The sequence below is a fragment of the Myxine glutinosa genome, chromosome 1, assembly GCF_964187855.1.
Source record: "Myxine glutinosa chromosome 1, kmMyxGlut1.1, whole genome shotgun sequence".
Classification (NCBI taxonomy): domain Eukaryota; kingdom Metazoa; phylum Chordata; class Myxini; order Myxiniformes; family Myxinidae; genus Myxine; species Myxine glutinosa.
Window position 1 is genome coordinate 18,775,461 of NC_136261.1, and position 26,299 is coordinate 18,801,759.

Here is a 26,299-nt window from a genome sequence, read left to right on the forward strand (position 1 = left end):
AGAGTGGCCAGACGGAAGCCTCTACTCAGTGAAAGACACATGAAAGCCGCTTGGAGTTTGCCAAAAAGCACCTAAAGGACTCACAGACTGTGAGAAACAAGATTCTGTGGTCTGAAGAAACCAAGATTAAAGTCTGGCCTGAATGCAAAGTGCTACCTATGTCTGGCGGAAACCGAGCAAAAGTTATCACCCATCTAACACCATCCCTACAGTGAAGCATGGCGGAGGAAGCATCATGCTATGGGGATGCTTTTCAGTGGCAGATACTGTGAGATTTGTAAGGATGGAGGGAACAATGAATGGAGCCACATACAGATAAATCCTTGCGGAGAACCTGCTTCAGAGTGAAAAAGAGCTTAGACTGCGGCGAAGTTTTTTGTTCCAACAGGACAATGACCCCAAGCATGCAGCCAAAGCAACACTGGAACCGCTTAAGAACAACAACCTGAAAGTCCTTGAGTGGCCCAGCCAAAACCCAGACTTGAATCCCATTGAGAATCTGTGGAAAGACCTGAAGATTGCTGTTCAACGATGCTCCACATCCTATTTGACAGAGCTAGAGCAAATCTGCAAGGCCGAATGGGAGAAATTCCTCAAATCCAGATGTGTAAAGCTGATACAGACAAACCCAAGAAGACTCGACGTTGTAATCACTGCCAAAGGCGCTTCCACAAAGTATTGACTCAGGGGGTCGAATACTTATGTAAATTAGATCTTTCTGTATTTCGTTTTTCATTATTTATCTAAAGATTTCGAAAAATACATTTCCACTTTGACATTATGGTGTATTTTGTGTAGATCATTGACAAAAAAATTATATTTCATCCATTTTAAACTCAGGCTGTAACATGACAAAATGTGAAAAAAGTCAAGGGGTGTGAATACTTTGTGAAAGACACTGTGCATACAACACATGTTGTTTCCATCACATGGAGATTGTCATTATCACAGTTTTAAATGTCTTAAATAATATGGGCGCAGTTATTTAGTGCAAAGTACAAAATATAAGATAACTATAATATGAAAAGGAGAAGTCCTTCTTTCCCATGTAAGGTCACAGTGTCACTCGTTTGTGTGCTCCAGCCAGTCACGTGGGCAGCTGGAGAGGATCCTGTGTGCGTCACAAAGTGTCAGCATTTTTGTGTACTCTCGGCAAAACCACATGAACATAGAGGAACGTGTTAAAAAAGATAAGTGCAAAAGGCCAGCTGGACATACATTCAACAAATGCTCGGCTTAGGTAAAGCACGTGCACCGAGAATCAGGGTTAATTGCGAGAAAGTGACAGGTGTGAGGGTATGGAGGTGGAAACAACCAATAAGGGACGTGCTCCGACTACTATAGCTTTGGTTGCTCGTGGGAACCGGTGGGGTCATGAGAACAGGCAATGCAACCAATCACAGCAAATTAAATAATCTGATTCGGATGCACCACACTCTGTTGCAGAGCTTCGGTGCTACTGAAGAAGAAGAACCACCTTTGGAGGCCATTTCCCCCCGCAGTTTAACGTCCATCCGAGGGATGGTACACACCTGGGCTACATTCGAACCCGGGCTCGTCTGGTTAAGAGGCGAGTGTGCGCACCTGGAGGCCATCCTGCCAACCTGAATTCAATATTTGAGTTGTATATGAGCAGGTGTGAAAAACATTATATTTACCTCCGCCGCCAAAGGTGGATTGAGGTTATGTTTAGACTCTGTCTGTCTGTCTGTCTGTGTCTGTGTCTGTCTGTCTGTCTGTCTGTCTGTCTGTGAGCAGGATATCTCAAAAAGCTACGGACGGATTTGAATGAAACTTGGTGGACAGGTTGTGTGTGTGACAAGGATGAATTGATTAGATTCCGGATCCGGATACGAGAATAAAAACTTTTTTTCCCAGTAATTCTTCACCATTGAGAGTTGGGGCCAAAACAATACAGCACGATATTTGATAACGTTGTGGACAGATTATGACAACACTCGGTGGGTGAGTTCGGTAGGTGACAAGAACAAGCAGATTCGATTTTGATTCCTGTCCGGATTCAGATGTGGCCTATCGGTGGAGACAAAACATAAAGTGTTCAGCCTGGTGGAGGCAGGTACATGCTCTACTGAGTACCATTCTAGCGGGAGATGGGGTTTGCAATCACGTGTCTGTGTGTGTGTGTGTGTGTGTGTGTGTGTGTGTGTGTGTGTGTGTTTGTGAGTCTGTGTGTCTGTGTGTGTGTGTCTGTGTGTGTGTGTCTGTGGGTGCGTGTTTGTGTGTGTGTGTGTGTGTGTCTATGTGTTTGTGTGTCTATGTGTTTGTGTGTCTGTATATGTTTGTGTGTGTATGTGTGTGTATGTACGTGTGTGTGTGTGTGTGTGTGTGTATATATATATATGTGTGTGTGTGTGTGTGTGTAATTGTGTGTGTGTGTGTGTGTGTGTGTGTGTGTGTGTGTGTGTGTGTATATATATATATATGTGTGTGTGTGTGTGTGTGTATATATATACGTGTGTGTGTGTGTGTGTAATTGTGTGTGTGTGTGTGTGTGTGTGTGTGTATATATATACGTGTGTGTGTGTGTGTGTATATATATACGTGTGTGTGTGTGTGTGTGTATATATATATGTGTGTGTGTGTGTGTGTGTAATTGTGTGTGTGTGTGTGTGTGTGTGTGTGTGTGTGTGTGTGTGTGTGTGTGTGTGTGTGTGTGTGTGTGTGTGTGTGTATCTGTCTGGGCTCTAACTTTTTGCCATTTAAACTTCTGTCATCAAATTTTCAACAAAGCTTTATTATGAGAATATGAAAAAACTTTTTTTAATGAGAATTATGAAATTTCAATGTTTGAATATTTCAATTTCAAATATTTCAATAGAATATTTCATATTCTCAATTATTATGAGAATATGGAGAAGCCAAATTACTAATTTGGTCAAAAGGTCAACATCACATCATCATCAATCTTCATCCAATTTCCCTGAAATTTTAAGAATTTGCATATTGGGTCACTGATTTGGTTCACCAATCAAAGCGAGAAGCCGATTGTGTTTTTAGATAAAAAGGTCAGGATCGCATAAATCATCAATTTTCATGTGATTATTTTGAAATTTAAACAGGGTTTGCATATTGGGTCACTGAAGCCTATTGCTTTTGAGGTCAAAAGGTCAAGGTCTATTAAAATCCTCAAATTTTAGTAATTTTTGTTTTAGCTGTTTTCGTCATGTTTAGCGTATGGAAGAGGTCCGAATACAAATCGGACGTGGATGGGCTTTGCATTTTCAGATGCTTTCTAGTTTCATTTCTGACAAATCAAAGAAATCATTTTGATGATACAAAACAACATATTGTTACAGATACGACTTTGATGGTATGGTGGGCCGAGCGGGATGGCCGCCGTATCCGTACAAGTTACCCCGATTGCACCCGGGGTTGACTAATCGCGCTATGCTAGACCAATAGGAAAGAGAAGACACCCGGCTGGGTTACAATCACACAATACGACACCAGGGGTTCAGTTCTCAAGACCTCCGGAGGAGGTTATATTAAGGCGGAAAAGGTTAGATTACAGGGACAAGAGGGAAACATAGGAAGGTGGGCACTTAGACACAACCTTATATTAACCCTAGACAGACCACAGATAAACGCGGGACAAGGCTCACTCACACGGGGTTTGATGGCCAGGAAAGCGGCAGTCGATGGCTCAGGTGCACCTGGCTCCGGGACAGAATCACGTACGGTGGTGTCCAGCAGATGCGGGGAGGTCGCTCAGCGCTCGTGGGTCGCGACTTTGGTGGAGATGCCGGGGAGGTCGCTCAGCGCTCGGGAGGGTGGCGTCTTGTCCTTCCAAGCTCGGGGCGCATCTCACGTCACGTCCGGCGCGGGGCCGCGTATATCCGGCGGGGAGTCACGCCCTCGCTCGTTAGCTCCGCCCCATATGGCATCGGCCCATGGCTTCTCATTGGGTGCGGGGGTTACCGGCTCCGCCCTTGACGAGGGGCCGACAGGGAGCCCCCTTCTGGGTAACCCCGTCGAGCACATGTTCAATGGCGGCCAACCGAGCCGGAGTGAGGACGCAAAGCCGCTGTTGTTGTGGTTGTTGTTGGAGCTTGAGATGATGGGAAGAGATGCGGGGAGGTATGGGAAGGTCCTAAACTCCTACTGGTGCCATATCATCACATTCTGGTGCAACGAAGAGTCATAATTAATGGAAACAAGTCCTTAACTGACATAGATTAAGAATAACTAGCAAGATGTCCTATAATGGTCTACGTGTGGTGCGGGGGACCTGGGCACGACATTTAATGGGGGAATGAAGGGGAAGATCGGCTCTAATGGGTGTTGTTTACAGACAATGGGACTAGGGAATGGGGTAAGGGGAGAGTTGGGGAGTATCGGAGAAGATAGGGGAATATTTACAAGCGGATATGGAGGTCAAATTCCATATTCGCAACATTGCACCCTTCTCTACCCTCGGGGCGTCCCGACCCGATAAATTTTTACCTACTTTAGTGTGGCACGCAATGTAGTTCCCTCTACTATTAACTCTACCCTGAGTGCGACAGTTTTATAGATATTCACAAATGAGTAAATATGTCCCCCTGCGACGTTGCACCCTTCTCCTCTCAGAAACACACCCACAGGATAACCGAATCCGGAAAGAATCCTCAAACTAAACATACAGCCGGTAGGGAGCATTATTTACAAGACTACGCTGATATTTACACTACGATCCAGGACCTGTCTTTGGAGGAACACATGCAGATGTTATGCATAGAGAGAGCGCGCTTGCCAACATCGATACACCAACCCACGAGTGCTCTGTGGCCGACGGCCTTTAATAACGTGCAGAGCACCCTTTCCGCGCATCAAAAGCACCACCCCACCACCAATCGGTGCAGTCACCATTGTTCATTGGAATAAAAATAAATTCGACAACCCCTAACCCTGCAGGTGTCTCTTGCTCTTCTTGTGGTGCACTTGGTGTTACTTAAAAGTGGTTCACCTGTATGGCATAGGTGCCACGTTGACCCATAGGTCCATCCCCGGGTGGTGCTTGGCCGCAAACGAACTGCGGTCCATCGTGGGTGGCCACAAACATTGCGGTCCATATGGTGTATCGATCCAGGCAGCCAACAGCGAAAGTGCAGGCCCACAACTGCGTAGCCAGCACCTCTCTCTCCTCTCTCTCTACCCCAAAGCCAGATCCTCGGAGGTGGGAGACAAAAACAAGACAAGTGAGCAAGGTGGTAAGGGCGCAAAAGTGCACGCAATGCAAGGTGATGCACACTGGGGGCACATGGGAACCAGGTGAGACAGGTACGTTCCTACCGTACGCCCCCCCCACCAGGTAACCTACATGGCCCCTCCCTTACCCCTTACTGTATCAACAAAACACAACACTACCCATAAACATCTACTTTACAAATCCACAAACATCCCTACTGTCTTCCCCGTTCCTCCCATATACCAAATTCGTCTTCTCTCCCTCCTAACCAATCAAATTTGCCATTTTCAACTCTCATCAAAATTTGCCATCTCCAACTCAACATCAAAATTTGCCATCACCAATTCATCATCAGTCCCTCCTAGGGAGGGAGAGATGGAATCACCCCAATGTCTCATCCACGTCGTGATGCGTCTCACAAATCCAACAGCAATTCTCATTTCTGCAACACAAACAAAGAAAACACAGGTGTGGAGTCATCATCATCACCACAGGTAAGTGGCTGCGTATGGTGCGACAGGTTCATCAATCCTAACTATCTCCTAAATGACTTTAACAACTTTACACTACCCGGGGTCTTTCTCCGGCCAAACCATTGGCCCTCTTACACTATGGGTTCTAAAAACCAATTCCCATTGGCCAAACTGTGGTGCTCTTCAATTTGGGGTCTCACTCCCCCGATTCATCTCCCGGTGCCCTCGCACAATTTCTGGGCTGCGGCGTGTACCTCTCCCAGTGGGTCTACCCACCTGCACACCTCCACCACTGCAGTTGCCTCCGAGCTTACCTGCTCCTTACCCTAACCTAACTACCAGGGGAAGGCCCTCTGGCTCTCTCCCCACTCCGTGCCCTCTCTGGCACTGGGCTGCCCGATCCACACCCGGGATCCTCAGGCACCCACTCACAACTACCGGCTCCCAGAGCCCACCTGCGGCCTCACCTGGCCGACATCCTCACAGTGGTGGAGTGCCCAACCAACTACACACACTAACAGGCTACACGCCCAGCCATTTCCACAACACTAATGCACCCATTCACAACACCATTCTGCAACCGCACCACAAATGCCAATATCCAACCACAATTTACCTGTACCCTCTACCTAACACTTACACTACCCGCCCCGGGTACTCGTGAAAGGGGTCCACTCTTCCCCCATCCACACCTTCGCACCACGCACACCACTCCATACCACTTACTCCAACTCTCTCCACACACCTGTACTTGCACCCTGTGCTCTCACACCTGGTGCCACCTGCACCCTTCTCTCCCCAAGCGCATTCGCGCTGATCCACAACACTCACTACTCATACACTGCTCCACACACCTGTCCAGTTGCACACCTGTGCAATCACACCTGTTCAATTCTCACAAACACGGCATCATCTCAGCTAACTACTCCCTTCTGAAACTTGCGCTTCCCAGTCGTCCCTTTAAACTATTGCGCTCCCACGTCATTATCATCCACACTAATCTACCTGCGTCCCCACTACAGGTATCAGTCACTAACTAACCTTAACGTTACCTAATGTCATCTTCGCTAGATCCCTACACACCATATCCTAACCCACCCGGGCTAGTTTTCACTGCCATACACCCCATAAGCTATAGCGCATTTGCCCCCCCATGGGAAGGATGGTGGATTTGCCATCCCACCACATCGGGGGTCTCTCACTACCAATTTTGCACATCAAATTTCAACAAATCAAAAATTTGCCAATCATCTGCCAATCACTGTACCATTACCAATCATCACTCTGCCAATCCTCTGCCAATCATCAAATTTTGCTTTTCTCTAATTTTGGGTCCAAAACACTAACCTCATCACCCAGTCTACTCACTAATACCTCTCGGTGCGCCAATCCCTGTCCAAAGCCCGGCTTCGTAAAGCCAAGCAATGGATGCTGGTTGTTTTGTGCCAGCGGCTGGATGCGTCCGGCACTCGGTGCAGGGACGGGGGCTTACCCGGGCCGAGATCCCATGCATCACCTCGGCGTGGAGCCATCCAATGTCCCGATCTCGACCTGCCGGCACGTCTCAACAAAACGTGGTTGCCATAACGACCCTTCCTATCGGGCTGCCAGCTCCGCCTAGTGGAGCCTGGACGCGGCCGTTCAAAGCGAGGCCCAGCACGCACCGAGGGCCCGATTCGGCTAAAAGTCGCTCTAACCTCTAACCCGTGTAACGTCGATGCTTCACCTGGACGCTTACACCCCGCAGCCCGTTCCTTGCTCACACATCCAGCTGTGCCCATGCTCCTCGTACCCTTCCTTACACACCCAGGTACACCCATTCCACTCACAGCCTTGGTCACACACCTGACCACCGAACACTTTGGCACACATTCGTTGCTCGCACACCTCACCAATACACCTCTTCGCGCCCCCTCCTCAGTCACCTCCTCTGTGACAATCACAGGTGTGCTCTCATTCGCACACCCAACCACGTGCCTCACCACCAACTCCAGCGTGCATTCCCACTCACGCTCTACCATTCCAGGTGTGCATCCTTCCATCCCAGGTGTACATCCTCGCTCACCTGTCTCAACTAACTCACGCTCCATGTCACTCTCACTACTTTCACCTCCATTCCTGACAGCGCACTCACCCTTACTCTTGACAGCACACTCTTTCCCCATGCACCTGTCCGTCACACACCTTTCTCGCGCACACTCTCCCGTTACACCCTCTGTAACACTCACCACACCACGCTTCCATGTGCTCCCTCGCACACGCGCTACGACCGACTCACTCTCGCCAGCACCCTCACTCCTTGGCACGCACTTTTTCCTCACACACCCCAGAGTCGGACTTTCTTGCACACCTCCTCTTTCGCACACCAGACCAGTCGCACACTTCACCAACGGCCTCTCACGAACACCCGGGTCTATCTCGACCCCCAAGCTTATTAAATCCCCTGGCGCATCATACGCACGACCATATTGGTCACCACTTACACCGGGTCCTCTTCCTCTTCGCTTCTCCTCCATCACCTGCGAATCCCTCATCCGGTTAATGAGCACGTCATCACGATCCAAACACAGACTTTGGACCAATTCTTTTATCTCCTCTTTTATCTCTTTCTTATCCTCTCTCCGTCGCTTTTTAATTTCGCTCACCCCTTCTTCCACTTCTTCTAATTTTTGCTTCATCTCCTTCATCTCTTCGTGCGCCCCTTTAAGTTCTTCCTCTAACTCCACTTTATTTTTTTCTATGTGCTCCCGCACCTCCCGCTCTTTAACCTCCATTACCTCTACCACCTTGTCCATTTTCCTCGTCAGGTCCTCATGTACCGTCTGACACTCTTTTTTAATTACCCCTACGTCCTTTTTCATCTCCTTCTGTGTCGATTTTAAACCCTCTATTACCGCTGTGTTCTTCTTTACCTGGTCCCCCAACTCCTTTTGTCCCACTGTCAGTTGTTCTACTCCCAGCGTCAACTCCTCTATACCACCTTGCAATTTTACAGTCCCCTTTCTCACCTCTTTCTCCATGCGCTCCTTACAGTGCCTCACCTCCTCGCGCACTCCTCCGACCTCCTCACTCACTCCTCTTCTGATCTCCTCTCCCATCACTTGCATCTCCTGCCCAGATGCCACCCTCATCTGCTCCATTTCCTCCCTGTGAGCATCCAGTTTGGTTTCTACCCCCATTCTGACCCCCTCTATCTGCTGCTCCATTTGTTTAACTTCCCTTTCCGCTTGGTCCCTCATGTCCCTCAATTTGCCTTCCATACTGTTTTCTAACCCCTCTAACCCATTTTTCACTCCCTCTATCTGATTCTCTTGAGCGGCCATTCTGTTTTCTACCCCCGTTAACCCCTCCTGTATTTCCCCTAATCTATCGTCTAATTTCCCAAATTTCATGTCTAATCCCTTAAAATTATTGTCTAATCCCTTAAAATTATTGTCTAATCCCTTAAAATTATTGTCTAATCCCTCACTGGTACCCCTCGCTTCGTCCCTCATTACCCCCATTTGGCCCTCTAATCGCCCACTATTAACCCTCATTTGCTCACTCTGAGCATCCATCCGGTTCCCCATTACCCCCAATTGCTCACTCTGAGCATCCATCCGGCCCTCCAATCGCTCACTATTCTGGGCCATAAGGGCCTTCATTTGTATAAAAAAAAGTTCCAATCTTCCCAGCGGCGCTACTTCGGTCGCGGGCACGGTGACCAGCGAGGCGCCTTTTTGCGCGCCCGAAGCATCGTGCGCGAGAGCGCCATTTTGTGCACCTGCTACCCCAGCTGTTTCGCTCTCCTCATGTCCCTCAATTTGGTCCTGGACCGACCCTGCCTCACTCTCCCCTACCGGACCCCAGCCGTGTTGATCCGCCATAGCGCGACTTTCAAAATTCGGGTTTTTTTTTTTTTTTTTTTTTTGTAAAACACAATCAAATTTCGCTGTTATAATTTCGAGCGCGTAAACGCGCTCCGGGTCCAATCTCACTCCTCGACACCAATTGTTACAGATACGACTTTGATGGTATGGTGGGCCGAGCGGGATGGCCGCCGTATCCGTACAAGTTACCCCGATTGCACCCGGGGTTGACTAATCGCGCTATGCTAGACCAATAGGAAAGAGAAGACACCCGGCTGGGTTACAATCACACAATACGACACCAGGGGTTCAGTTCTCAAGACCTCCGGAGGAGGTTATATTAAGGCGGAAAAGGTTAGATTACAGGGACAAGAGGGAAACATAGGAAGGTGGGCACTTAGACACAACCTTATATTAACCCTAGACAGACCACAGATAAACGCGGGACAAGGCTCACTCACACGGGGTTTGATGGCCAGGAAAGCGGCAGTCGATGGCTCAGGTGCACCTGGCTCCGGGACAGAATCACGTACGGTGGTGTCCAGCAGATGCGGGGAGGTCGCTCAGCGCTCGTGGGTCGCGACTTTGGTGGAGATGCCGGGGAGGTCGCTCAGCGCTCGGGAGGGTGGCGTCTTGTCCTTCCAAGCTCGGGGCGCATCTCACGTCACGTCCGGCGCGGGGCCGCGTATATCCGGCGGGGAGTCACGCCCTCGCTCGTTAGCTCCGCCCCATATGGCATCGGCCCATGGCTTCTCATTGGGTGCGGGGGTTACCGGCTCCGCCCTTGACGAGGGGCCGACAGGGAGCCCCCTTCTGGGTAACCCCGTCGAGCACATGTTCAATGGCGGCCAACCGAGCCGGAGTGAGGACGCAAAGCCGCTGTTGTTGTGGTTGTTGTTGGAGCTTGAGATGATGGGAAGAGATGCGGGGAGGTATGGGAAGGTCCTAAACTCCTACTGGTGCCATATCATCACATTCTGGTGCAACGAAGAGTCATAATTAATGGAAACAAGTCCTTAACTGACATAGATTAAGAATAACTAGCAAGATGTCCTATAATGGTCTACGTGTGGTGCGGGGGACCTGGGCACGACATTTAATGGGGGAATGAAGGGGAAGATCGGCTCTAATGGGTGTTGTTTACAGACAATGGGACTAGGGAATGGGGTAAGGGGAGAGTTGGGGAGTATCGGAGAAGATAGGGGAATATTTACAAGCGGATATGGAGGTCAAATTCCATATTCGCAACAATATAAACAAGCAAGGTAACAACTCCACCGAATGTAATCTCTACACTATTTCATGAAAGATGGGCCATGGACGAATTACAGAAGAAAAACAGCCCCACCACCCCTCCGAGCGGGCTGACGGTTATCTCTTGAGGTTGTATTTCAGACGTCTGCTGATTTGGGAGGACACCCCCCTCTCTCTTCCCCTCACCCCCCCACCCCCCCCCCCCCCCAAATGGAAAATCCAAGACCGAGCAATCCTGCGGACCATTGAGTAGAATTGCTGTACCGGGTTTCAGAGCAATCGATTGGTAAACGAGATGGTATTCATGGAATACTTACCCTGCACAGTCAACTTGTTGCGAGCCAACTCTTCTGTTTTTGAACATTGTTTTTCTTTGATCCAATATGGCTGCCAGACCACGTGAGCGATGACATCACAAATTTATATTCTCTCATATAATTGTTGCATAGATCATGCCCAATACATTTCAAACTGATCAGACTAAGCGTTGTCCCTGTCGAATTACGACGTCATAATTATGGCACCAATGACGTCATCGTTAACAACACCTATTCCCCACATGGAGTTCTTTCCGATGAGCCACGTTTCAATTTTTTCCATGCAGCGGTTTTCAAGATATAGAGGTGCAACATTTTTCGGTTTTTCCAAGATGGCGCCTGTACCACATGACCTATGACGTCATGATTATCATTTAAAATATTCTATAGGAGGAGGCGCTCCTATGGAGAAAATTTTATGTCAATCGGACCAACGGTTGCCGAGAAAATGGATTTTTAAAATGCAGACACGTACGGCACATGGTACACGTACGCAACTGAATGCTTAACCCCACTTTTCGCTTCGCGAGCGCACGGTAAAAAGGGATGCGTAGGGATCTGAAGTTTGTGCGTTAACCCCCCCCCCTGGTAGCCCCCATGATTTGAAATCGAAAAATCAAAGCCAGAGCGATTGTGCGGGATACTCTTGTATTTATGTGTCAAGTTTAAAAACAATCAGCTGGGTGATATGGGACGAGTAGCAAAAGTAGGAAAAAGTTAACGTCCGTTCAGCAATCCAGCCATCACGACCCATTTTATAAGTGCATCTCTTGAAGAATCAAGATGCGATGACAATAAGTCACAATTGTAATTTTTCTCAAACAAATTTACATTCCAGCAGTACTTTGGGTCAAGAAAGCAGTTGCAAGAAAGTACCTGAGTACGTTTGAGGTTTTCCAAGCTTCAGCGATGCTTTGGGAGACAACCCGGCAGAGTTCCAGGTGGCTATGTCCACAATGATTAGAGGTTCGCCATCTTGCACCCTCATTGGGTGCTTCCTTCTCTCACTCGTGAGATTCTTAACTCTCTCAACTCCATCATTCCATTTCAACGTATATCCCAGGATGAGGCCTCGACTTTTTTCTCGACCTGGGGGCTGCAGAGGAAACCAAGAATGTGAAGTTGCAGCTGGTGCAAGGTTGTGAAATTGGTGTTTGTGTTTGGCAAAAAGGTATGGATAAAGGGAATACTAGACACTTCCAATGGAATATTGATTGCAACCAATTAAAGTAAAGATGAATTTGGAAGTGTCATTGCAAAATCTAAATGAAAATCAAACTTAAAGCTAAATATTATGATCATATTATCATATTGTATGTAATTTGGTGTGTGCATGTGTGTACGTGTATATATATATATATATATATATATATATATATATATATATATATATATATATATATATATATGTATATATATATATATATATATATATATATATACATATATATATATATATATATATATATATATATATATATATATATATATATTCAACAAACAACAACAGGCATTTTAACGCCATCTTCCCTGCTAGAGCGGGGGTTAGCCTTGCGGTCCCCATGCCAATCTTCTCCATTTTGCCCTATTTTCTGCATCTCTCCTTGTTAACCCCCTTGCCCGCATTTCTTCTTTGACCATCTTCAGCCAAGTCTTTCTCGGTCTTCCCCGTCCTCTACTTCCTTCTACATTAACTTCCATCACTCTTCTCAACCAGTCACTTTCATCCTTCCTCAACACATGACCAAGCAATCTCAACCTGTGCCTCTTCACAGCATCCATCACAGGCTCTATTCCCATCATCTTTCGCAATTCATCATTTGTCTTCCTCTCTCTCAACGATACTCCACACATCCACCGAACCATTCGCATTTCCACCCTTTCCACCCTTCGTTGCTACTCTACGTTCATTACCCATGTCTCGCTCCCATAAATCATAGCACTTCTCGCACATGCAGCATACACCTTTCTCTTCAGCTTCAACGACACTCTCCTCCTCATCAGCACGCCACTCAGTTCCCGAAACTTCTTCCGTGCACATCTCACTCCAGCAACCGTTGCCGAGACTGATCCACCCTCTCCATTCAGCATGTCTCCGAGGTAGCAAAATGTTTTCACACCTTCCAGCTTCACGCCGCCCCCAAGATCCAACTCAAGATTCCCTCCATCTGCAGCTACCTCTGTGCACACCTTACACTTGAATGTAGGTGCCACACTTGTTAATGACCCTCTAAGACCACTACATTTTTGATGAACCCACTCAGCGCACATTGTACCTTGAATGAAATTCACTCTGACACCCTTCCTGCACACAGCACACGGCCAATTCCCAGTTCTTTCCACCTCACCACATGCTTTACCACTTGCCATCACCTTCGTCTTTCCGATATTCACCTTCAGACCTTTTGTCTCCATACATTCCTTCCACTTGTTCATCTTTTCCTTCAGTCCATCCATACTTTCCACAATCAACACCACATCATCTGCATACAACAACTCCCACGGTAAACCCTCCTTTACGTTCCGAGCCAGCACCTCCATCACAGCTACAAATAGTAGTGGACTTAGTAACGACCCCTGATGCACTCCCACCTTCATCCCAAACTCACCACTGTTCCTGTCCTTCGTCCTTACAGCTGTGTGCGCTCTTTTGTGCATTGCCATCACAACTCTGATCAACCATTCCTTCACTCCTAACTTCCTCAATGCCCATGTCATTACTTCACGTGGAACCCTATCGAATGCTTTCTCCAGATCAACAAACCCAAGAAACAACTTCTTCCTCTTCTCCATGTACTTCTCCTGCAACTGCCTCACAACAAAGAGCGCGTCTGTCGTTCCTCTTCCAGGCATAAATCCAAACTGCATTTCGTCGATCTTCACCTTCTTCCTTATCCTCCTCTCCAACACCCTTTCCAATACCTTCATTCCATGCTCAAATAACTTTATCGCTCGATACGAGCCACAGTCCAGAGGGTCACCTTTCCCCTTGTATAGAGGGACGAGGGTACTCAGTTCCCAAGCCACTGGAATGCGGCCTTCTTTCACCACAAGATTGCAGATCTCTGTCATTCTCTTCACACCCCAACTTCCTGCTGCCTTCAACATATCTCTCACAACTCCCGTCGGCCCTCCCGCTTTTCTACTCTTCATTGCTTTTATCGCTTCCTCAACTTCCTTCTCAGTTATCTTCTCTGCCGGTCCTAAAACTGGGTTACTCTCTATGTTGCCATCCCATTCATTCTCTGCATTCAACAGTATTTCCATATATCTCTTCCATCTTCCTTTAATTCCATCTGGGTCCAAAACGATTTGTCCCACTTCATCCTTCAAGCAACTCACCCCCATCACATCACACCTCTCTTTCGCTATCTGCTTTGCAATCCTGAATACCGCTCTCTGACCCTCTTCCAAATCCAAGCGTTCGCCGAACATTTTCCTGCCTGCCTCCTGCGCCTTTGCTACCTGTTTCTTTGCAGCCTTCTTGGCTGCCTTACAACTTTCATACTCTGCCTCTTCTGTCCCCATACCCTTCGCCTTCTGCCACTCACTGAACTTCTTCCTCTTCTCGTCAATCTTCTTTCCAACTTCATCATCCCACCACCATGTTTCCGAGTGCCTCGGTGGTCCTTTTGTCCATCCACATACCTCACCAACGGCTCCCAACAGACTATCTTTCATTGACATCCAATCACTTTCAAGCTCAACGACATCAGCCTCGACCATACTCAGCCTTTCTTTTAATGCCTCCCTCACTGTCACCTCTTTCAACCTCCACACCTTCATTCTCGGTTGGTACTTCACCTGCCGAGCTCTCCTCGCATCTTTCACCCTTATGTCGGAGACAACCAAGTGGTGCTGTGAAACAGCCTCCTCCCCCGGGATCACCTTTGTGTCCCGGAGGTGCCCCCTATCTCGCCTACGCACCAGCAGGTAGTCAACGGTTGTCGTCGACCCACCTGACGTGTATGTAACAAGCTTATATCCTCTTTCTGAAACTGAGTATTCCAAATCAACAAATCAGCTCCATCAGCAAACTCCAAAATCCTTTCCCCTTCTCCGTTTCTCACACCATATCCGTAACCCCCATGAACTCCCTGAAAACCGTCCATACTCGTTCCCACATGTACATTTAGGTCTCCTCCTTCCACAACAACTTCCTCATCTTTCACGTTTTCCATCAGCTTCTCTGTCGCACACCAGAACTTGTCCTTCTCTTCATCGCTCCAATCAACCTGCGGAGCATATCCCGAGATGACGTTCACCAAGAGCTTTCCAATCATCATTTTCACCATCATCAACCTTTCACTCACTCAAGTCACACTCAACACACTGTCTACAAACTCCTCAGAAAATAGGACACCTTCACCATTCACGCCTTCTGGGCACCTTTGCCACACAAACTTGTATTTCTGTCCCTGCCTACCCTTCACCATTCTCACACCATTTCCCTTCCATCTCGTCTCCTGCACACAACATATGTCCACTCTTCTTCTGACCAATACTTCCACTACTTCTCCTGATCTCCCTGTCATTGTCCCTACATTCCATATCCCAAACCTCAGAAACCGATCTCCACGTCGGGCATCAGACGTTTCGCCGTCATAAATGGAGGGATTTCCACCCTTGCTTCGATCGGGTTCCCCACTTTGAGTTTTGACGAGAGGGAGTGAGGTCCCCCACGGGGTACTTCGGGCTGTACCCTGCCCATATGTAGTTGTAATTGTCATGGTTCTCTTTTTGAGGCAATGTTTTTATGGCCGGATGCCCTTCCTGACACCAACCCTTTTAGTTGCCTCTTACGACACGCAGGGGTGCGGTGTACCTATTCTAAACTACAAACTCCATACTCGGGGTACAAGTCGAACTTGTACTTAGAAGTTAGAAAGTGACTTTTTCAACATATTTCAACATACAGCTATTTGATCTTCATTTCAGCAATACTGATAGATAAAGGTGATATAATATAACAAATATCATGAAACATTTACATTTTGTCGTCCATTGTATTATTTAAATAAACATAAATGCAAATTTCGCATGTGGAAAAAGTAAGTACACCCTTGGCTCTAATAGGTGGTATTGCCCCCTTTGGCAGAAACAACCTCAAGTAGGCGTTTCTTATAACTGTCTACCAGTCTCTGACATCGACTGGGAGAAATTTTTGCCCACTCCTCCATGCAGAATTCTTTCAGCTGTGCGATGTTTGAGGGGCTTCTTGCATGCACAGCTCGTTTCAAATCCCCCCACAACATCTCGATGGGATTTAGGTCCGGGCTTTGACTTGGCCATTCCAGAACCCTCCATTTCTTTCTTTTCAGCCATTCCTTGGTGGATTTACTGGTATATTTAGGGTCATTGTCATGTTGCAAGGTCCAACTTCAGTTGAGCTTCAACTTTCCAACAGATGGCCTCACATTATCCTCAAGCACCCTCTGGTACAATGAAGAATTCACAGTGGATTCTATGATGGTGAGCGAGCTGCCCAGGCCCTGATGTAGGAAAGCTGCCCCAAACCATAATATTTCCACCACCATGCTTTACAGTTGGTATCAGGTTCTTGTGGTCAAATGCTGTCTTTGGTTTTCGCCAAACATGTCTTCTGGTACTGTGGCCAAATAGCTCTACCTTTGACTCATCTGTCCAGAGCACATTGTTCCAGAAGTGCTGGTCTTTGCCGAGGTGTTCATTGGTAAACTTTAGTCTTGCCCTGATGTTCTTTCTGGACAGCACAGGTTTCCTCCTGGCACACCTCCCATGCAGATCAAATTTGTGCAGCCTCTTTCTAATGATAGACTCATGCACTTTGACATCAACAGTGGCAAGAGCTACCTGTAGGTCCCGTGATGACATTCTGGGGTTCTTAGAGACTTCTTTCAGCATCTTGCGGTCTGCTCTCGGGCTGAACTTGCTGGGACGGCCTGGCCTGAACAAGTTGGCAGTTGTTTGGAATCTTCTCCACTTGTAGATGATCTTCCGGACAGTCAAATGATTGATTTCAAATTGTTTGGAGACCTTTTTAAATCCCTTCCCAGACTCGTACGCATCTATAACCTTCTTTCTGAAGGCCTCAGAGAGCTCTTTTGATCGAGGCATGGTGACGCCGCACACTTCAACAACAAAGAGCAAACCAAACCAAATGTCTGAGGTTTAAATAAGACAGGTTCCTCCAAGATCCTCTCTAACGATGTTCTAATCATTTGCACCTGAGCTGGTGCACCTGTTTCTAATTTTAGGTATTTGAAGTGGTGATAAATGTCGGGGTGTGCTTACTTTTTCCACATGCGAAATTTGCATTTATGTTTATTTAAATTATACAATGGACTACAAAATGTAAATGTTTCATGATATTTGTTCTATTATATTACCTTTATCTATCAATATTGTTGAAATGAAGATCAAATAGCTGTATGTTGAAATATGTTGAAAAGGTCAAAACATTTAATGGGGTGTACTTACTTATTCACGTGACTGTGTGTGTGTGTGTGTGTGTGTGTGTGTGTGTGTGTGTGTGTGTGTGTGTGTGTGTGTGTGTGTGTGTGTGTGTGTGTGTGTGTGTGTGTGTGTGTGTGTAATAATGATAATAATAATTGATATTGATAATAATGAAATATTGATAAAATATGATATAATTGATAAACATGATAATAATTAAATATACTACAAGCATTGATGGGTTGACTGACTGCCTGGATGCAACTGAGGTTGTGGATCCACTGATTTACCATCAATTGATGTGGATTCATGATCGAGGTTGTGGATGCGCCGTTTGGAGAGGTCCTGGGCTGAAAGGATCGAAACCTCGAGGAGGAACGATGCCCAGATGATGATCCGTGCAGTCGGGAAACTAGTCAGTTGCTTACGGGTTAACGTTCTTACTTTAGGTGGAGAAACGATGTTTGAGGTTTACAATTTAAATAAAGTTGAATATGGGATGTTGTGAAATTAACATCATTTACAACAATCCTTTAAATTATTTATATTTAAGTTTAGGAACAACCGATACTGTACAATTAATTAAATGTGTGTGTGTGTGTGTGTGTGTGTGTGTGTGTGTGTTTGTGTGTGTCTGTGAATGAAAGAGGGGGATAGAATTGTGAGGAACAGAAATGAAAAAACGAGGTGTGTGTGATGATTGACATTTCTTTTGGTGAGGTTTCTCCCGCTGATTTGTCATTATCTTTTGGTGGAAAATCCACTATACTGTTTCTCATATATTTATATGTTTGTTCTATGTTGATGTGATTTTAATGTGTTTGTTAAGCTACATTTATATGATATTTTATGTTTGTTCAACGACATTTCAACACATGAAAATGATGAAATTATACAAAATGGAAGGTGAAGCAGGGCAGCCCCCAGCTGAACTCGCCTCCCTGGGGACTAACCCTCCTCGGAGGATTTGTGTTCCTCGACAAGGTAATGCTGTAGTTAACTCAGATATCCAGGCTGTAGGAGGTGGCCATTCTGGGTTAGCCAATGGGGAACACTTGTCCGAAGTCAAAGTGCGTAAATGTGGGATTTGCGATTGCAAAACTTGTCTTATATTTACCACAAACAAAATAATTAATTGTACAGTAACGGCTCGATGTTACAAGTTAAAAGAAACTAAAGAATTAATTCCATGTAAAACCTCAAATATAGTTTACCTATTGACCTGTAGCAAATGTGCGATGCAATATGTTGGTGAAACAATGCAGAGATGTAATGTGAGAATGAATGCACGTAGGAGCGGCATGAAAACCCAGATCGAACTACTGGTTGTCCACTACTTACCCATCATTTTACTTCTGGATATTGTGAAAATGCGAGCTTCAGTGTTCAGGTTATAGAAAAGATAAGCGGAAATGGCCGTAAAAAGAATGGGATGGAAGATAAAACAATCACACAATTACGTAAGCGTAGAGAACTTTTCTGCATTAAAGAATTAAGAACTGCTTACCCTTATGGATTAAATGAAAGAATTAATGACGCATACACACAGCAAAATGGACAAAACATCATCGCCTCTGTTTTTAACACCTTACCACGAGACTCTCAGAGACACAGAGTACATAACTATGGACGTAAATGTCCAATTATAGACACACCACAACAAATTGTAAATGAATGGTTAGATCTTAACAAATCAAATATCTGCACATTACTTAACAGCAGTAGAGAATTAAGATCAATACCTTTAAAAAAAAAACAACTGAAAGAAGTTTGGCAAATCGTGAACAGATTAATGGAAGAGGACGATCAAGAGGAACTCCCAATCCAACACATGGAAGCAATTCTGGACATGATTGATCATAAAATGTACAAAGAGAAACCTAAAAAAGTGAATCGCAGAAAAGACAATGATATCATCAAAATTATGTTTGATAACAAAGAGGTGGAAATGATAAATATCGAGAAAATACTTCAACATAAGGAAGTGTGGAGTAAACTTCCAGAAACAATACAACAGAGAGAGCGACCAAGAGTTGTGTTCCGTATACTTTGGGAAATTCAATTCGGGGAAAGATCTTCAACTACAAGGACACTGTGCAATCTATAGATGTGGAGGAATGGTTAAATAACACACGTCATTGTAATTGTGAACATTCCGCATTCAAAGATCCACATCATACACACGTCATCACAGGTGACCTCAGAATAGTGAAAGATAAAAGATTACGTGCGTTACTTACAAAGGGACCAAATTATAGAGAAAACAAAAGAATAAACTGGAATAAAGCAATGGAACTTACAATGATGGGACTGGGTGAATGGATGAAAGAACAAATTGATGAACATAAAGTACCAAACACACAAATGGCTTTATGGTTGGAGGAGGTAGAGAAACATGTGAAAAGGAGAGTTGTTGATTTGAAAAGAAAAGTTCGAATCAATAATCCGAAGGCAATTTTAAACAATCCAGAGACACGTGATTGCTTAAGGCAGCTTCAAACACAATATGTTATTGTTCCAATTGACAAAGCAAATAATAATATTGCATTTGTATGTAAAACATTCTACATTCAAACACTTTTGGAAGAATTGGGCGTAGACACAGGAATTTCAAAGACCTACAAAATAAGTAACGATAACAAAGCAGACTTGATACAACACCATACAAATCACTCAAAGGCGAGAAGACTGTTGGTTCTGGATAAACACCATAAATTACCATTCATTTACTGGATCCCAAAAATGCACAAACACCCTTGTAAGATGAGGTTCATCATCGCAAGTAGAGAATGTAGCTTGAAACCTTTGTCGGGCAGTATTACAGCGGCGATGAAACTAATCTATAAATGCTTAAAAACTACCATGAAAAAGTGAAGTTTTATTCTGGTATTAAGAAATTCTGGATCATTGACAATTCCAAACCGGTAATCGACAGTGTCCACAACATTAATAACAAGGGTAAAACAAAATGTCTTTCATCCTTTGATTTTTCCACATTGTACACAAACATTCCACATGACAAGCTGGTAACTGCATTGGACAGAGCAATAGATAAAGCATTTGCAGGAGGTAATAGAGTATACATTAATGTACATCAAAACAGAGCACACTGGTCTGTAAAGGATAATCAATATTCATGCAGTTTTTCAAAAAGTAAACAAAAAGTATTCGATTTCTGCTGAACAACAGTTTCTTTACATTTGGCAACAAGATACTCCAGCAGACAGTGGGCATACCCATGGGTTCAGATCCCAAGATACTCCAGCAGACGGTGGGCATACCCATGGGTTCAGACCCGGCCCCTTTCTTTGCAAATTTGTTTCTGCACATGTACGAGTTTGATTGGGTCCAGAACATGTGCAGGAATAAATTAACAACTGCATGAAGATGCAGAAACATCTTCAGGTTCATTGATGATTTGTTGGCAATTAATGATGGATTTATATTTGAGCAGCTTCATGATGATATTGTTGCGGATATGGGATTTGCATCCATCCATATCCGCTTGTAAATATTCCCCTATTTCCTCAATACTTCCCAACTATCCCCAATCCCCTATTCCCTAGTCCCATTTTCTGTAAACAACACTCTGTAGACCCGACCTCCCCCTATTTCCCCCATTAAATGTCGTGCCCAGGTTCACCGCATCTCATGTAAGACAACTATAGGACATCTTGCTAGTTATTCTTAGTCTATGTCAGTTAAGGACTCGTTTCCATTAATTCTGACCCTTCGTTGCACCAGAATGTGATTGTATGGCACCGTTAGGAAGTTTAGGACCTCCCAATACCTCCCCGCAGCTCTTCCTCACAGTTCACAACAACAACAACAACAACAACAACAACAACAACGAGCGCAGGAAGTGCGCGTCCTCACTCCGGCTTGGTTGGTAGGGGGTGTTGGGAGGGCACCAGGCCTTCCCAACGAGCCGCCATCAAACATGTGCTCGACGGGGTTACCAAATAGGGGCTCCCTGTCAGCTCCTCGTCAAGGGCGGAGCCCGGTAACCCCCGCACCCAATGGAAGCGGCGGACCGGCCCCAGTGGGGCGGAACCAACCAGCCGAGGGCGTGTCACTCCCCGCTGGGCATGTGCAGTGAGGGGGAGGTGACGTCAGATGCGCGCTGAGCTTGAAGCAAGAAAGACGTCCCCTCCGAGCGCTGTGAGACCTCCCCGCATCTTCTGGACCATGCTTTATCCTGTCCCCGAGCCAAGGTGCACCTTGTGCTATCGACCTACCTGTCCCTTCCTGCCATCAATCCCTGTGTAAGTCTGCCTTGTTCCGTTTGTCTGTGGTCTGTCTGGGATAAGATACGACGGTAATTAAGTGCCCATCTCTTCTGTGTCTTTACCTCACTGCCTTGTAATCTACCCCTTTTCTCCACCACTGTAATTATACCCTCCTCCGGAGGTCTTGAGAACTGTACCCCTTGCGTCGTTTCCTCTTTCCCAGTCGTCGTGTCCTTTCTATCATTGATTTGGCATAGCGCGATTTGGCCAACGTCTGGGTGAATCGGGTGAGTTGGGGAAGAATCGGGGGAACTGTTCGGTCGCGGTAATACCAACCGCTCGGTAAATAACATCTTTAACCGCGTCCGCAACAATATATATCCAAAAGAACTTGAATGAAAAAAGGAAAACCAATATTCCACTTCAGTTTCCTTTTTAGAATTACAAATTGATATCCATAATAATAAATTTCACACCAAATTATTTGATAAACGAGATGCCTTACCATTCCACATTGTCCGGATGCCTTTCTTAGAAAGCAACATTCCTAAAAAGCTATTTTATGGTACGGTTGCAGGTGAAATAATTAGGACTGTGAGAGCAACCACACACAGCTCTGAACTGGTCAATAAATTACAACAACTAGTCAGACGTCTGCGAGCACAGGGAGCTGTAGTTGGTAGATTAAAACAAGTTTTCTTTAAAATCACAAAACGACACCAAATCGAATTAGTGAAATACAATACGAATAGTAAAAATATTATTCATGAGATCTTTATGTAAATACAGCACAATATAATAATTAAATATACTACAAGCATTGATGGGTTGACTGACTGCCTGGATGCAACTGAGGTTGTGGATATACTGATGTACCATCTATTGATGTGGTTCTATGATCGAGGTTGTGGATCCGCCGTTTGGAGAGGTCCTGGGCTGAAAGGATTGAAACCTTGAGGAAGAACGATGCCCAGCTGATGATCCGTGCAGTCGGGAAACTAGTCAGTTGCTTACGGGTTAACGTTCTTGCTTTAGGTGGAGAAACTATGTTTGAGGTTTACAATTTAAATAAAGTTGAATATGGGATGTTGTAAAATTAACATCATTTACAACAATCCTTTAAATTATTTAAGTTTAGGAACAACCGATACTGTACAATTAATTGTGTGTGTGTGTGTGTGTGTGTGTGTGTGTGTGTGTGTGTGTCTGTGTCTGTGAATGAAAGAGAGGGATAGAATTGTGAGGAACAGAAATGAAAAAACGAGGTGTGTGTGTGTGTGTGTGTGTGTGTGTGTGTGTGTGTGTGTGTGTGTCTGTGAATGAAAGAGAGGGATAGAATTGTGAGGAACAGAAATGAAAAAACGAGATGTGTGTGTGTGTTTGTTTGTGTGTGTGTGTGTGTGTGTGTGTGTGTATGACTTGAATAAACTCCTAAACTGCTGGACAGAATGCGTTGTAATGTGTTGGTTGTACTTGGGTTGTGCTTGGGAATGTTTTCGGTGTTGAAAAACATTCACAGTTGCGATGGTTTGGGCAGAGACACAAATTATCTTTTGCAGTTGAAGCAGTTGCAAAACAAGTTCTGCAGTTGAAGCTATCGGTGCTCATATGATGGAAATATTTCCTGGTGAATGTCGTGTCTACAAGAGCTCAGGCAGTGTTGACAAATAACAATATTGTCCTGTGAAGTTCATCAACCGACTGACTCATTCAGGATTTCCTCCATGCGAGCTCAAAGTTAAGAAGGGCTCTTACATAATGCTTCTCAGAAACTTTGATGCAAGTTCTGGACATTGCAATGGGACTCAATGTGTCATACTTGAAATGTGCAATCTCATTATTCAAGCTATGATTGCAACTGGATATCATATGCAGGAATGCCCAAGGTTTCCATGACACCCAGTGACAACTTGTACCCATTCATCATGAAGAGAAAGCAATTTGCAATCTATCCTGCATTTGGGGGTTCGGTAAATAGGCCGAAGGCCCAGACATAGCAGTCTGCAGGAACTAAGAAACTTTCACCTGGAGGGCAGGTATTTGCTCATCAAAATGACGCACATTTATTGAGCGTCATGTAGGCATAAATCGGCGGAGAAAAAATAATAATTATGACCATCGGTCACGTGGTTCGGCCGCCATCTTGGGAAAAAACAAAAAAATGCACCTCTATATCTCCGAAAGCACTGAATAGAAAAAAATTGAGACATGGCTCATTGTAAAGAACTCTCCTTGGGGAATAAAATATGTTAATGATGATGTCAGAGGTGCCTCCATTATGACGTCATAATTCGACAAGTACAAAACTTCATCCGATCAAGATGAAATTTCTTGAGCATAATCTGGGGATAAGTTGGTGTGAAAAAAAAAAAAGATGACGTCATCGGTCACGTGGTTCTGTCGCCATATTTGTTTTAACACAAAAGCCTTAAAAACCACTGAAAACACATCCTGGCGAGGGTCTGCAATCTCTGATTGCTCTTTCTTGTTTGCTTTTGTTATATGGATGTGTTTTTTATGTCAAAACTGATAATCCCGCAAATATCAACATAATACCAAGAATAATAATCTATATATATAAAACACAGTTTGTGTGTGTGTGTGTAATGTTACCGATAGACTCCTAAACGGAGAGGCTCACGTGCTTGATATTTGGCAGCAACCACCCCTCCCCTCCCCTCCCCCCGCCCCCTCCCCTCCCCCTCCCCCCTCCCCCCTCCCCCTCCCTTCCCCCTCCCCTTCTCCCCTCCTCCTCCCCCTCCCTTTTCCCCCTCCCCCTACCCCTAACCCCCTTCCCCCTCCCCCCTCTTCTCCCCTCCCCCCTCTTCTCCCCTCCCCCCCTCTTCTCCCCTCCCCCCTCTCCTCCCCTCCCCCCCTCTTCTCCCCTGCCCCCCCTCTCCTCCCCTCCCCCCTGTTCCCCTCCCCTCCCCTTCACCCTTCCCCTCCCCCGCCCGGCAATGCCGGGTACTTCTGCTAGTACCGTATAACGTAAAGTTGCCCCTACTCCCTGCCGCTCCCGAAGAGAGCTGGTGTTTGTAATAATAATAATAATAACAAGCGTTACGCCTCGGTCCCCCGTCGGTGAAGTGATGCGAGTTGACAAAGTGGAAGACGCAAGGCGGCCATCTTGGATTTTGACGTGGCGACCCAATTTTCAATAGCTTTCTTCCTTATGGCTAGATACACCCACACACCAGATTAGAAGTTGGTACTTCGCTTATTTTTCAAGATATTCCGCTCACAAGGTTCAGACATACATGGCGGCGGCCATCTTGGATTTTGACGTGGCGACTCAATTTTAAATAGCTTTCTTCCTTGTGCCTAGATACACCCACACACCAGATTAGAAGTTGGTACTTCGCTTATTTTACAAGATATTCAGCTCACAATGTTCAGACATACATGGCATCAGACATAGATGGCGGCGGCCATCTTGGATTTTGACGTGGGTTGCACTCACACACCAAATTCAAATGCGGTCCTTCGCTTACGCACGCATGCACGCCCGCACGCACGCCCGCACGCACGCACGGGCGGACGGACGGACGGACACACGGACGGAGGGGAAAACCATAGTCCCCCTTTCGCTCCACGGTGCGACCGGGGACAATAACCAGGTAATGGGTATCCACAACCATCTTTGACCATGTTGTGGAATGTAGGCCGAGGCCCTTGCTTGAATCAGATGAAGATGGACTGTACTGAAAGTTCCTGTTGGCACAAAATTCATCAGAATATATTAACGCTCATTATCTTCTACTTTATCGATTGTGCCACACCAGCAGCAATTGTGCCACACCAGCAGAAATTGTGCCACACCAGCAGAAATTGTGCCACACCGGCAGCAATTGTGCCACACCGGCAGCAATTGTGCCACACCGGCAGCAATTGTGCCACACCGGCAGCAATTGTGCCACACCGGCAGCAATTGTGCCACACCGGCAGCAATTGTGCCACACCGGCAGCAATTGTGCCACACCGGCAGCAATTGTGTCACACCAGCAGCAATTGTGCCACACCAAGAGCAATTGTGCCACACCGGCAGCAATTGTGCCACACCGGCAGCAATTGTGCCACACCGGCAGCAATTGTGCCACACCGGCAACAATTGTGCCACACCGGCAGCAATTGTGCCACACCGGCAGCAATTGTGCCACACCGGCAGCAATTGTGCCACACCGGCAGCAATTGTGCCACACCGGCAGCAATTGTGCCACACCGGCAGCAATTGTGCCACACCGGCAGCAATTGTGCCACACCGGCAGCAATTGTGCCACACCGGCAGCAATTGTGCCACACCGCAGACACGCCACTTGTAATGCAGATGAGAGGCGGTGCAAGCCTAATTTTCTCGAGCTTGAGTTGAGAAAAGCTTTCAAACAAATAAAGCCCAAGCTACTGTTTCTTCCCAGTAAATATTTTCCTGGAAATTCCTGGAAAATTGCAGAAATCGATTCAGGATTCCTGCCTTTTCCCCTTTGTTCTTTTTTTTGGGGGTTCGCGCTCAGAAAAGTTGGCCTCAAACCATCTCGAGTGGTAAGTGTAGATCCACTTG

At 45.9% G+C, this 26,299-nt stretch overlaps 1 protein-coding gene across 1 annotated transcript in view; it reads right to left on the reverse strand.

Annotated features, from left to right (window-relative positions):
* The window catches only part of LOC137421592 (interleukin-6 receptor subunit beta), a 113,778-nt gene that overhangs the window by 21,182 nt on the left and 66,297 nt on the right, over positions 1–26,299 (reverse strand). Inside the window, exon 9 of the mRNA XM_078786044.1 lies at positions 11,957–12,176. Within this exon, the coding sequence (XP_078642170.1) occupies positions 11,957–12,176 (220 nt within the window). The remainder of the gene's footprint in view (positions 1–11,956; positions 12,177–26,299) is intronic.